This window comes from Chenopodium album, chromosome 27, assembly GCF_948465745.1.
Source record: "Chenopodium album chromosome 27, dcCheAlbu1.1, whole genome shotgun sequence".
Lineage (NCBI taxonomy): Eukaryota > Viridiplantae > Streptophyta > Magnoliopsida > Caryophyllales > Amaranthaceae > Chenopodium > Chenopodium album.
This window is the reverse complement of record NC_137860.1, coordinates 28,364,193-28,379,207: the sequence shown is the minus strand read 5'-3', so window position 1 is coordinate 28,379,207 and position 15,015 is coordinate 28,364,193. Positions and strand designations below refer to the sequence as shown.

Below are 15,015 nucleotides of genomic sequence, written 5' to 3'. Positions count from 1 at the left end.
TTCGTTAAAATCTCCTCATGGGCAAAAAAATGCCCATGAGTGAGAGTGCTCTTAGTCAATTTTGGCTGGTTATTTTCTTGTTCATAATTAATTGTTTTGTTGACTGCTAATTTTGTGTTAGTTGAGACAAACTCTACAAGAGAGGGGGTGAATTGTAAGTGAGTTCCTAGTGACTACTTTTCAAAATATAAAACAGAATAAAACAGGATCTTGCAAAGCACACAGTATTTTACGAGGAAACCTTCTAGTGCCCAACTAGAAGTAAAAACCTCGACCCTACCTTTGGGATTTTAAACACAAACACTTTCACTATAATAGGACAAACACCAAGTTACAACCTATTATAATTAAGTCTATACTCTCCAGTTCCTAAACGAACTCTCTACTGTACAGCACCCTGTTTTACCCAGTCTAAGTCCCACACTTAGACTCTCTCGTACTCCCCAAGTACAATCTTCCCCTTCTCACCAGAAGCTTTCTCTATATGCAATGATAACATAATACTCTCACTCAAATAACCCAAACCAAATACAAGAATTAAACACCGAGTATATGATAGGCAAGCTATGCATGAAACCCGAAACTAATATGACAAGATTATAAGCTTGGCAAACTTACACAATTAAAGCTCTGTAATTCTTCACGCATAAAACTTACAAAAACCTTAACTCATTTCATTCTCTACTATTTATACAAGCATGACTCGTATAGAAAGTAGGTTATCATAAAGATCAATAAGTTAAACTTAACTTATCTTAAAACACGGTTTTTAAGCAAATCTTTGTGAAGAAAATCTTTTCAGAAAATAAGATAGAAATATTTAGTTAAAAAGCATAATATCTTTTCAACAAACTGATTTTAAGAAATAAACATTTAAGTTAAAATCTTTTTCAATTTCTATCTTTTTATCTTTTCCGATTTTAATTAATTTGCCAAGCTATCTTGTCACGCCTCTAATAAATTCCATGCATATCCTACTTAACATATTTAACAATAAATCTAGAAAATAAAATATTACCTAAACTATTGCTGCGCTGCGCTCTTGATCTGGTAGGTTTACTTGGGCTCTACGCTTTACTAAGTTCCTCCAAAGATCTTAGTCAGCCATCTTCAGGTTCCTGTTAGGGAACGTTCCTGTGAGGGAACTCTTCTTCTATTGTGAATAACTTTCTGGATAAAGAACTTCTTCAAGTCTTCCTAGCATCAGCTACTTCTTCCATCTCCAAGATCAATTTCACCTTAGCTAAACACACACTTGAAAAACCTTTAAGAGATGAGTTTGTTGTAGTTTAAGTTCCTCATCATCAAAACTTTTAAACATCAACATTTTGTTTTTAATGTTTGCCTCATTTCCTTTTTGTACATGTATAAACTACTCTGTATTTGTTTTTAAAGTTTGCCTCATTTCCTATTTTAGATGTACAAACTACTCGTAGTAATGGGTGTGAGCTAGACTGATGAGCAAATTGATCAAATACGATACAAAATGGTTTGATTTACGTAGTAATATGATCTCTATACAAGGCAAGAGTAGACCTAACAAATGGGTCATTTGGGTCGGGTCAGCTAACATTCGGGTCGGGTTGAATCGAGTTTTGGGTCAACTTCGGGTCAGGTATCAGGTTGGGGTCGGGTCATGTCAACTTTGGGTCGGGTATGTTCTGGTCGTGTTAATTTCGGGTCAAGTATGTTCTGGTCATATTCGTGACAGGTCAAAATCTGGTCGGGTCATGTTCGGGTTGTTTTATACGGAGTACATAGTTTGTTATTGTTATAATAAAAACTATCAAATCAATTTATGAGCTTAGCTACAGTTGAAGATGAACAATTTGAGTTAGGGCCTGTTCTCTTACGTTGAAATTCAGTTCAGTTCAGTTCAGTTCAGCTCAATTCAGTTCAGTTTAATTCAGTTCAGTTCAGTTCAGTTCAGTTCAGCTCAATTCAGTTCAGTTTAATTCAATTCAGTTCAGTTCAGCTGAGTTCAGTTCAGTTCAGTTGAGTTCAGTCAATGAGAACAGACCCTTATTTTTGGTACAAGACATTTTAAGTTCAATTATAAAGTAATTTTAGTTCAGGACATTTCGATTATTAAGTCTGTTCGGGTCAAACACTTCAGGTCAATTTTGGATCGAGTCAGTTCAGGTGTCGGGTCGAGATTGGGTCAACTCCATTTTTGGGTGGGTTAAGGGTCAGGTTGGTTCAATTTCGGGTTTCAGGTTATTTTTGGGTCAATGTTTTTGGGTCAATTTCGGGTCGTGGGTCGGGTAATTCGGGTCTGGGTCAGGATTGCCAAGTCTAGGCAAGAGGCACACCAACTGGCCAAGAGCTAAGCATAAATAAGGGTTTGTTCTCTTCATATTATTTTCAGTTCACTTCTTAACTTCCTCCTCTCATAAAATATTTTAGTTCAGTTTAGCTCCAATAAATTCAATTCAGTTCAGCTCAGTTTAGTCAATCAGAACAGGTCCTAACAATTACAAGATTTGGCACGAGCATCAAAGCATGACCAGTTGACGCACTTCATTTTTGACAAATTAGCCAACATATATGGAGGCCTAACCGTGGAACACAACATGTGGACCGATTATACATGACTCAAGCACAACTGCACAAGACGCGTTGACATGGCATGTCAGCTTGCATGTTAACCCTATGCTCACCTCTATCACTCTATGCTTGTGCTTAACTACTATGGAGTATAAAAGAAAATATACTTCGTATATGGCCACTTAAAAATATTCTAAACTACTACAGTATTGGTTATAGCTAGTAAGAAATGTTAATGTTCAACATGTGCAATTATATGCAGAGGCAGATCTATCAAGAACATAAATTCCTATATCTTATCAAATCTATCTATTAACCTATACTAAAAGCAAATCCTTCCATGACACTTGTCATAACCTTGTGAAAAATTTTCCCGCCTTTTTCACTTCTCTCTTTTTTTTTTTTTTTTTTTTTTTTTTTTTGGCAAAATCTAAAAGTAAACTATTTATACCGTATGATATTTTCTTTCCACTTTGACAATCATATTCCTTATATACCCAAATGAAATATTTATGAATATCTTTTTTATACTTTATGTAGTATTAATATTATTGTAAAAAATATTTAACAACCGTGCATTGCACGGGTTTTAATCTAGTGATTAATATATTCGAAGTAGGGATGGCAATGGATCGGATTCGGATCGGGTGGAGCTTCACCCGCATCCATCCATTACTCTAATCAATCCATCCACATCCATCCGTCATCCGCTTCACCCATCATCCATATCCGTCCGTCCATCATCCGCGGATGAAACGGGTGGAGCGGATGACTAATGGATGAGTATTACAGTGGAAAAAAACTCACATAAACTCTAATTTTCGGTTATTTGTACAATAATTTTTTTATTTTATTAATACAAAATGAAACAATAACAATATATTGTTTGAAAAATTAATTTGCAACAAAAAAATAAGTAATTTTCTTGCACATTTCATATTTTATTATTAAAATTCTTAGATTAAAAAATATAATATATGTTAAACAGGTGGGTGGATGGTTAGCGGGTGAAAAAAGTATCATCCACATCCGATCCGATCCATCACCCGCTTCATCCGTCACCCGCTTCTCATCCATTTAATTCGGGTTTTCGTCCATTTATTTATAACGGGTGGAGCGGGTTCGTGAATATCCACTTAATATTGCCATCCCTAATTCGAAGTGCAATTGTATACAAATATATAAAAGATATCTCAACTCAATAGGAATCAGACGAAGATAATAGAGCCAAATTATATACTTGATATATTGAAATTATTTAAGTATATGTTTATTATTAATCTTAAATTTATATTGTTTTAATGATAATATACGTCAATACCTAAGATTAGGCAAGGATACCGAACTTCTCATTTACTGTGTCTCTATGCATTATCAACTTCATGGTGTGTTTTTTAGGCAACATATTAAACTTTGGAATTTATTTAGATGGTACATCAATTATTTTTTTAGCATTATGCATTTATGCAAGAAATGAAGTGCATCCCAAAGGTTAGGTAATTGTTACAAAATTCGGTCCAAAAATTTCTTAGGGATATAGCTAAATACTCCTTAAAATATATTGTTATAATTTGGAATTCATAACAAAACAAGTATTGTTGACCGTTATAATTAAACGTATTTATTACATTCAATATTTTTGCTTTTAAAATGGCTTTGATTTATATATGTATCAAATTGATTTTTTTGATATATTTTTAAAAAAAAAATAAAAATCAATTTATTTCTATGAATTACAATCATTTTCTATAAACTATATTCTCTTGACGTATCAACTAATATTCCCAAATCAAATAAACTTGCACCTGAATCAAAATTTTATATGAAATCAATCATAGTTAACATGATATTCACAAAGTTTAAGAGTAACACTTAGAGCACACCCAGTGGATAACCACATTACTTGGTTATTATGAGAGAGAAAGTGGAAAAATAATTAAAAAAATGAGGGGAGAGAAAATTTGGTGGAAAAAATGTAGTAACCAGGTTACGACAATAACCTGGTTATCAATATTGGGTTATAGATTAAAATAATTTACTTTTTGCTTTTAATATTTGTCATTCACCGGTTGGATTAAATTAGGAGAGAGAAAGAGATTGTTTGGTGAGATTGGGTAAAAGTAAGAGAGAGTATATATATAATCAAAAAGTTATGGTTAACTATTGGGATATATTGGTTATTAAATGGGTATAAAAGTGGTTATAAGTGAGGTGGAAGATAGAGAAATTAATAAAATAAATAATAACCAAAAGATTGTGGTTAACCATTGTGTTTGCTCTTAGCTAGCCAAGATATGCACAACTCACAAATGTTGTGTCAAACTCAATAGGAAAATTTGATTTTAATAATCCAACCTTTCGTCGGTCTTATTTTATTAATCCCATCTTTCGATTATTGTTGATTAATCCCACCTTTAGGGGTCATCTTATTCTATTAGGCCCAACAGGTAATCCACCTTCTACAACAGGTTACCTGCCCACGTGTCGCCCTATTATTGGTTGAATTTTATTAAAAAAAACGAAATTATTTTTTTTTCTTTTTTTTTATCCCTTTTTCCTTTCCCCCTACCGTTGGTCCGTTGCCCTCTTTCCTTTTCCCCTACCATTACCCTCTTTCCTGCTCACCTCCATGAAAGCCGACCCAGCCACCTCTATCGCCCGTCCCAAACGACCGTAGCGACCCTGTCGGCCTTCCCTACTTCCCTAGCCACCCCGATCACCAACCACGACCAAAATCTTCCCCTTGCCTCTCTTTATATTCTGGCGAAACCCAAAATTCCCACCTAGTTTCCCTTTTCAGTTTCGATGGGTGGGATTTCGGGTTTCAAGGGTTTCGATGGGTGGGGTTTCGGGTTTCGAAGGGTGGGATTTCTTTAGGGATTAGAGTTTCAGGTTTCGGTGGGTGGGGTTCCAATGTGGGTTTCCAACGTTTACGAGGGTTCCGATGGGTTGCGATTGACGGACGGTGATTCTTTAGTGTTGGCCGAAAAGTAAAGGGAAGGGGGAACCAAGCTAGTAGGTCGGAAAAAGGAGGTTAAGGGGAGGGGGAGAGAGTGGCCGGAAGATTTTTTTGGTTTTCCGAATGGAGAGTTGGCCAGAGCAACGGAAAGAGAGGGGACGGGGGAGAGTTTGGCCGGAAAAGGAAGGTTATGGGGTAGGGGAAGGATTGGCCGGAAATATGTGGAGTTGCCGGAAAATTCAGGCTGCCGGAATCGATGGGGAACTTGAAGGAAGGTGGGTCATGGGTGATTGCTGAGTTTTATTTTTATTAAATTTTTTAAAATCCTTTTTGCTTTAATTTGTTAAAAAAAATTGAAAAAAAAAAAAATTACCTGAAGAACAGGTAACCAGTCAGGTTGGCCTAATAGAATAAGATGACCCCTAAAGGTGGGATTAATCAGAAATTATCGAAAGGTGGGATTAATAAAATAAGACCGGCGAAAGGTTGGATTATTAAAATCAAATTTTCCAACTCAATATGAAGTAGAAGTTTGAATGGATTGAGCAATTTTGAGCCCATGTAATTGACAAGCAGTCAAGCAAGTAGACTCAACTGCTAAGGAAAAAGGATGGGATGCACATGGTCTTCTTTTGTTTGTTTTATGTATCACTACTCAAATTTAATTTTGTCAATACTTGATTGATGGGGCTAGGGTTGACAAGTATGGTCTTGTAAATGATGATGACATGAACCGTTTCTCATGGCTCAATCTACGTTACACGCTACTAACTCAAAACTTACTATCATAGATTGCTAAACATAGCCCATGAAAGTAAGGGCACGAACACGAGAAAGATGATGATTTAATACTTTGATTTTGTCATAGCCTCATAGGTGCGAACACCATTCAACTTAAAAAAAAAAAAAAAAAAAAAAAAAATCCTCCTTAAGTGCGTCATAGGCCCACAACTTAGAATGTCATAAGCCCATAAGGAAATGAGCATCTAGTTAGAGAAATAAAACACAAGAAAACGCTGATTTTTTTTTTATTTTTTATTTTTTTGGTCATACAATGCACTAAATCCAATACAAAAATAAGCATAAAATGGAGAAAATTCAATCTTAAAAACTTTAATATAAATATAACCTCAATCTTAACCGTTTGGCCAAGATGTCACTGATAATTTCAATACAACAACAATTTATGAAAGCAATACATTAAGTTTATGCATGATGAACCGGTACATGATAAGCCCCTCCTAGCAAAGTTTACATAAATACTCACATAACGAAGGGAAATCAAGCTTTGGACCGTAAATTAACCTATACATTCTTACAAGTTATAACCTCAATCTTAATTTTGCAACTAAGAAATCATAGGTATTATCATACAAACTTATGAATTCAAATTGTATACCGAAAATTTTATGCATGATCGATTGATATCTTTTCTACTTGCTTCACTCTGGATGAACAACTTCGTGTGGGCGAACCTGAAAATGCACAATTATAGCTAAGTGAAGGTAGTGAACAAGTTTTAATTTGATGTTTCTTTATTCTATGTGCTATCAACTATAGAAAAATGAATGAGTTTATTTTATATAAAAAATAAAAAAATTTACCTGAGGATTTTCAAAGCTCACAGTTCTGAGTTTTAACTCCCCTCTGCTGGTTGTTAGCTCATCAAATATCTCACCATCATCTCCTACAAGCTCATCGTCGAGAGCATCCCTCTGTAAACCAATATGGTACATACGATTAGTCGATTACAATCTTATCCTTATACGAAGTATGATTTTAGTCATCATTAATGTGTCTAAAATGATTTGATAGAAGAAATGAGTGTTGCAGCATCAAGCTGTCAAAATACTTACTCTGAAAGACAAACTATGAGCGCGTCTTGGTGCACCAGCAATCTCCTCATACTCAGCAGCATCCAGTTCTTGCAGATGAACCGGGTGAAACAGCATAGGGAGTATGTATTGGCGTATGCTTATAAGAAGGAAGAAAGGCAAAGGGAAAAGAATTCCAGCAATTGGTATCCAAGTGATTCCGAAACAGATGGCCAAGTACATGAGCTGAAATAGTGTGAAAGCAGCAATGTATTTGAATGGCACTGATTCTACATAAAAGGCATGAGCATCTTCCAGAACCCTGCATCAAAAGTACTTATATCAGCATGATTCGATGACAAAGGTTTAGTGCATTTTAAAAGATCGCGCATAGGGCATGGCCTAACGCTCTTCATAATCACATTGTGACACAGCTTTTTATTTTTAAGCTAGTGTGTTAGTCACTTGTATATTGGTATTAGAAATGTAGCAATCGACGTTTTAGAACAAGATTTTAATTTATGTGAGACTTACTTGTAACGCCTAGATGGGGTGATGAAAAGGAGGAGGATTCTTTCCCAAAATTGGCTTCCAGGGAGACTATCAATGGCCATGTACGCGAAGTATCCCCAAAGAACAGAGGTGGGTATCAGCTTGATCACAGGCATAGCAAACAAAGCGCCTGCTACAAGTATCGACTGTAAGAAGTTGCTCACTCTTTGCTCATTCACTCTAACAGGCAAATATGCATCAATGTGATCAAGTCTAAAAGCCTTGTTGTCCGATTCAGGGCTGTCACCCTTCATCACTGCCTGTTTTAATTCTTCAAGCTCCTTGGCAACTACATAGGGCTAAAATAACAAACTATTATGGTTTTATTCATTGATAATAATACTCGAGAATCCATGTAATTGAAGAGCATCTTGAGAGCTTACATCAGGACTTTGATCCATTTCGATGAAAACATGTTGCATTTGGCCATAAATCTCTGTGCTACTAGCATTTTTCTTAATGCTTTCCTTGGCAGATTCAATCATCTTTCTCCCTATCAGCTGTAATTCGATTACAAGATACGTGTATTAAGCTAAAAAAAAATGACAAAAGTACTAACAAGACTGATACTAACATTAGAATGTTGTAAACTTACCTGCTTTTTAAGGCTAGCAAGGCTCTTAGTATGCATTGGTGATTGTGGAAGGACACCATTTGCAGGTGGAAGTCCAAGAAGTCCACAAATCAATGTCTACAAATCGCGTTTTGTAGTTTCAGATAATCAATCACTTTAATCAGTTCCAATGAAATAGTATATGATAAAAATGAGAAGAAAAATTACTTATTGAACATACTACATACCATTAATCCAAGCAGCAAGATATCATAGTGGTAAGCAGAAGGTTTTTTAAGATTGAACTCCTTTTGTTGGGCCAATTGTGAAGCAACGGTATGATCGAAAAAATACAGTCCTGCTACCATCAAAGCCGGGACTATGGCAGCAAAAATGTATGTTACAGGCACCTTTGCCATATCCTGCATTTCAAACACATTTCACACATCACAAAATGTTCTGAATTTTACAACAGTAAATTTTCACTTTCTCAACTGTCATATCATATAAACTTGTTATTCCTTAATGAATGCTTACCTTAATCACAGTCCAATGGTACAAGGATTCAGCCTGCCAAGGCAGAGGACTATAGAGCCTTCGCGGTACACCCTCTGGAACTCCTTTAGGCACGCTATATGATAAGGCAGTCCAAACCACAACCATCAAAGGAACTCCATAATCTGCAGTGAAGCTTCTGATACGCCCTGTAGAATACCGCCATGATCTTGCTCTACGACTCTTTAAGGCCGTGGAAAGAACACCAAAGGTAAAAATGAGTCCCAACAATCCATTTACATACCGCCATTGGAACTGGAATTTCTCTTCACTAGGATCCTCGGCTTTAGGGACTCCAAACTCACTTACAGCCCCCTACATAGAATAAAATCATAACATTAATACCAACTTAATGAAATAAATTAAAACAAAGTTCACCTAGTAAACTAATTCATATTAAAACTACCTTGATAGCTTCTTGGATGAAGAGGACTGTAATCAACATGCCGAATAGCTCCCCAGCAATCCTTGTAAACCGGTTGATGATCGAGGCAACATTGAATATCGAAAGAAGAACTAACATGAGGGCGGTCCATACACAAACCCTGAGTAATAATGTAACAAATTTTTATAAGAATATTGTACATGTAAATAATCTTATATTAAAGTCATCATGTTCTTAAGAAATGTTCAGAAATTTTAAAATTATACCATCCTGCCCAGGCTAGGTAGAATTCTTGTCCCAAATCGGACCGCCCTTTGGCAAAGTTGTAGAGGTAAGAGTACATAATCACAGTTGGTTCTGCAACACCAACTATCAATAGAGGTTGTCCACCAAAGAATGATTGTATGATCCCACATATTGCTGTTGAAGCTAATGTCTCAACAGTGCTCAAGCTTCCATCTATAAATACAAGGAAATATATTTATATACATCACTTTTGACATATAAAGTTAATAATGAAGTAGCAAATTTCTATATTCGTATTTAAAAGCGACATACTAGTAGGTCCGAAACTAAGCAAGACTAGGTCTAGTGGCGCCGCGGAAACTTTTGGTTTACCTTTCTCGAAGTTGGGCTTTTATATGGGCCCATTTAAATACTTGAAGTAAGCGGTCCAGCCTAAAGCCCAACACTTTTTTTTAAGGGATAATAGCATTATATGCTATTATCTGTTAAATTTTTTTTTTTTTTTTAAAAAAAAAGAAAAAATTACTATATTTTATTACAAAATACTATATTAAAAAAAAAAAAATGCTATTTTTAAAAACAAAAAATTTTTACTGGCTTATATGCTATTATCCTTATAAAAAAAAGTTAAAAAAATAAAATAAAAAAATGACTATATTTTATTACAAAACACTACTCCCTCCGTCCCTAAATTACATTCCTCCTTTCTATTTTTGGTATTCCAAAATTACATTCCTAATTTTTATTTTTGGTAAGATTTTTTTGTAAATCAACTCTCTTTTTCTGTTTTATATTTAATGTTTTCTCACTCATGCTTACCTAATCTCACTCATAATCCTTGTGCCAAATTACAATGAATATGATTGGTTAGAAATTTTCAATTAGGAGCATGTGATTGGTCATTTTTTTTTTTTTTTGCAAAGGATTGATGAGATGTCATGAGTAATAACTAATCTATCTTTGTACCTCCCATTGCATTATTTAATTATTGTTATTTGTCTTATCTTTCCCTTCTTAATTCCCGTGTAAATTTCCAAAGAGGAATGTAATTTAGAGACGGAGGGAGTACAGTAATTATAAATTTAACTAAATTATTTTTAATTTTTTTTTTTGATAAAACTAAATTAATTATTTGTTATTGGATTAATTAGGAAATTTTACAAAAAACCACCTTTTAAAAGCATTTTTTTTGCAAGAAACCACCTTATAAATTTTTTTTTTGCAAAGACACACCTTAATCAATTTTTTTTTGCAAAACAATACCTTTTTGCCGGATATAGAGTCAAACCCTATTTTCAGGCGTTGACTATGCCATTTGCACCCACAACACTGACAGTGGAGGGGAGAAGGGTGGCTCGGGCTATAGAGGAGGGTTTATAGTTGTCAACATCGTTAAAGGGGTGTGTTTAAGGTGGTCAACGCCGTAAAAGGGGGTGTGTTTATGGTGGTCATCGCCATGAAAAGGTGGTTTTGTGGGTGGGGCTTAGGAGGGAGGTGGTTTCGTGGGTGGGGCTGGGGAGAGAGGTGGTTTCGTGGGTGGGGCTGGGGTAGTCAACGCCGGAAAATGGGGTCAAACCTCATTTTCCCTCATAAAGGTATTGATTTGCAAAAAAAATTTTGATTAAGGTGTGTCATTGCAATAAAAAAATTTATAAGGTGGTTTCTTGCAAAAAATTGCTTATAAAAGGTGGTTTTTTGCAAAATTTCCGATTAATTATTATGTTTCTTTTTAATTTCTCAACTTTTTACAATTATATTTAATATAAATATAAGATAAGGCCAACTGGCCGATTGTATATTAAAGTTATGTCACTTATGTGTTATCAAATACGGAGTAGAAAGTATAAAAGTCAATATATCGTACAGTTATGTATTAAGAAACAAAGAAAATATTTACTCATATCCTAGGAAAACATGAGTCCAATAACGGTATAAGAGGAAGAGCACCTGTGTCTCTGCTGAGTTGTTCCCCAAAGGCTATGACAGGAAGAGCCGAAGCAAAGAAGATGTACGTACTTGGGGCCAGTATCCTATACTCCAACATCATTAATAAATTCTATAAATTAATTTAATATTTATCATTTTTTAAAAAAACAAATTTTCACTTTCATTAAAATAAAAAAATACAATATTCTTATAAATATTGGCTTATAGAAATAAAAAAGTTTACCCAAGTCCAGATCTGATACCACCAACCCAATCTTGCTTGTAACATGCCAATCTTCCTTTGACATCATCTACAACTCCTTGTAATGGTCTTCTCATTTTACCAAATTCCTGGATTTAATATTTACCTTATTATTCAAAATAAAATAGATCAGATAAATTATCCACGATTATATTTTAAATTATATATACTACGTATATCTTTCGTTTTTCATTCGTTGTTATCAATTCAAGTCATGCACATATGTTCATATAATGCTAGTTTATGCATCAATATTGTAACAATTTGAAAGATTAATCATATCATCGGGATAACATGTAAAATGAGAAAAGTTACTTAGTTAAGTAGTCAAACATGGAGTATCATATATTCATATTATCTAAACAACTCCGTATATTATTTGGTCATACATACAAATATCATTTATACCTATTAGTACTCTATATATGATTCCAAAATGTTTTTCTGATTTAATATAGGTAACGATGAATTGTAAACAAGAGATTTAATTAAGTAACAATATGAAGTTTCCTCAAAAAAAAAAAGTAACAATATGAAGTAAAACTAAAGGTAATGATGAATATTATTATTGCTAAGCCGTTGAAGGTGTGTACTCTTCCATTGCAAAAAAATCTAAAGAGTTGTCTCCCATGTACATACATATAAATATTAACCTTATTAAAACGTAAAATCTTACATTTTTCTTAGCTTTAACAAGAAATGCATGGTAAATTGGTAAGTCAAACAAAATTCAAAAAATTTGTTAGATAAGTGTCTAACATTATATAAATTATACTAATCGTTCATTTGAATAAGAATTTATATTTCATAATGTTCTTTAATATGTAAACATACATGCAAATATTACAAGCTTCTAATTAAATACATCGTATATGACATGATTTACACGGTACATATATACTTCTATATACGCAATACAGGAGATAAGCGAGAGAACTTACGTATCGAGGGAAAGACGCCGGAAAATACCACCGGCGTCAAACGTTAGAGTTGAAGGAGGGAAAAACTTTGACAAAATTAGAGATAAGAGAAATGAGAAGAGTTGAAGTGAATATGGGAGGTTTAAAAAGACCCGCCATAAGGCTGGTAACGTAGGACTTCATAGTGGGCCCCAGTGGCCCAGTTAGTTAAAGGTTTTTTCTATTTGCTTTTTTTTTTTTTTTTTTTTTTTTTAATTTTATTTTCCGGCAGCAAGGTGGGGCCCAGTTGATAGAGTAGATTCTGAGGATGAATACGAGTATTCGAGTATTCCGTTTCTTTTTTGGTTTGAGATTTCTTGGAAGAAGGAACTAGCTCAACTGTCCGTGATCATTTTACTCGGATCTTTCTAGAATCTATAGTAATTTATATTAGTATGCATCTGTCCGAAATTAATTGTCACATAATTAAAGTTTAAGGTAGTCAAATCATATCTCAACATTGTTGGATTGTTGGTATGATGATCGGTGCATATGTAGGGGTACGGTGGAGGTTTTTAATTAATCTTCTGACACTCTTAGGAAAACACGTTCGATCTTAAGCTAAGAAAATATGCAGTATTTTTGTACTCCGTATCACTCAAACTAATTCTGTTTGAAAGTGATGATGGATGAGATTTGAACCTGTAATTTTGTGTCACGTTGGCTCTAAAAGCATGTTAGAGATTTAGTGCATCATCTCAACCAAAAAGTTAAGCTAATGGTTGAAATTCAGGTTTAATTAATATACTCTATCACTTAAAGTAGCCAAGTAGGATAGTATTCCTTAGATTAGGAACATTTGTTGAACCCTATTTTCATTTGATTATAACTTAAATAGTGTGATGCATTGTACTCATATTGCTTTGTGCTAATATTGTAAGCGTTAGTTAGTGGTTTATATTTGGGCTATATTTAGCCATGTAAATCAAGGAAATAATTGGTCATGGACTCGGTGCTAGACTGCTAGTTATTAAAATAGTGATCTAATCAAGTTGTTCGTAGTACATCAGTACATGTACTATGTATGCATGAGCTTGTTTGATGTAGAAAATATGTACATTTTCTACATTATTATAGGTTTGATAAAATTTCCCTCCTAGCTACTCGTCCTTGCAAATCCATGTTAGTCATCGTGTTAGCTATAATATAAAACAAACTTAATCACTATTTCAATATCACACCATTTATTTATATTCTAAGCAAAAGATTATGCCAAAGTTTTAGATAAGTAGCCTCCAATGTCATTTTAGTAATAACAAGCGATTATTATAGACTTCTTTTCAATCTTATTATTATTCTCCCAATCGTACTCCTTGTAGAAATTGTATTTGTACATATAAGATATTTATTTTATTCCAAACTTTTAAAGTACTTAATTTGTTTCATTTATTAAACAATCATTTATCAAATCAGATTATGACGTCAATTTTTCTTAATAACAATAAATTAAGGAAAGTAATAACTTAGGGCGTCATTAGTGATACTTAGAGCCTGTTTACATTTACTTCATTTCAGTTCAGTTCAGCTCTAATCAATTCAGTTCAGTTCAGCTCCAATTAGTTCAGTTCAGTTCAGTTCAGCTCCTAATTTTCCTCTCTCATAAAATATTCATTTTAGCTAAGTTCAGTTCATTTCAGTTCAGTTCAGCTCAGTTCAGCAAATGTAAACAAACCCTTACTAGCTATTCATTATTAGACAAAAATATATATGAGTAGCTATATAATGAACATGTCATACATATTGATGTGGAATTGGAATTTCTCTTCGTGTGGGTATTAAGAGAATGTCATTAATTAGTATATTCTGTCAATATGTCGGATTATGGAGATTGTGCACTTACAAACAATCAAGTCATCAAGTGAATTAATGTTGATTGTTTGAGAGGGTAGGGTTCCAAATACGTCTAGATCAACCTAAATCAGCAGCATTCGAAGATGAATTGTATATGGCTAAAATGCTCAAATCCACATGATGATGCCACATCAATTTTTAAAAATAAAATTTTAGCTCAATTGACCCAATTTAAATTTAAAATGTACTTTAGAGTTATCATTGTGAATTTAGGAATTTTTATAGCCATAAGTCTAATAGTCCCTAATAGAATATTTTCAATTATATTTTATCATCTACTGAGCCCATAAACAATCCATATATGAGCATTCTCTTGTCCCACACTAAAAAAAAAAAAAAAAAAAAAAAAAGAGGGGAGTATATATATATAGTGGTAATGGAATCACACATTGAAAGAATTCAAGAG

At 33.9% G+C, this 15,015-nt stretch overlaps 1 protein-coding gene across 2 annotated transcripts; it reads right to left on the bottom strand.

Annotated features, from left to right (window-relative positions):
- Positions 1-6,594: 6,594 nt before the first annotated feature.
- On the bottom strand, positions 6,595-12,871 carry LOC145619277 (boron transporter 4-like). 2 transcript variants are annotated; one of them, XM_081673941.1, is made up of 13 exons: positions 12,741-12,871; positions 11,782-11,905; positions 11,559-11,641; positions 9,632-9,824; positions 9,387-9,525; positions 8,963-9,295; positions 8,674-8,847; positions 8,468-8,563; positions 8,256-8,372; positions 7,855-8,171; positions 7,363-7,642; positions 7,111-7,221; positions 6,595-6,981 (listed from the first exon to the last, which is right to left on the bottom strand). In XM_081673941.1, exons 2-13 carry the CDS (start codon positions 11,874-11,876, stop codon positions 6,949-6,951), a joined length of 1,971 nt encoding a protein of 656 aa, XP_081530067.1. In that variant the 5' UTR covers positions 11,877-11,905; positions 12,741-12,871; the 3' UTR covers positions 6,595-6,948. The 2 variants fall into 2 exon arrangements, with proteins under 2 accessions (XP_081530067.1, XP_081530068.1); XM_081673942.1 differs by having other exon boundaries at positions 11,782-11,888; positions 12,741-12,844.
- Between the last annotated feature and the right edge of the window lie 2,144 nt (positions 12,872-15,015).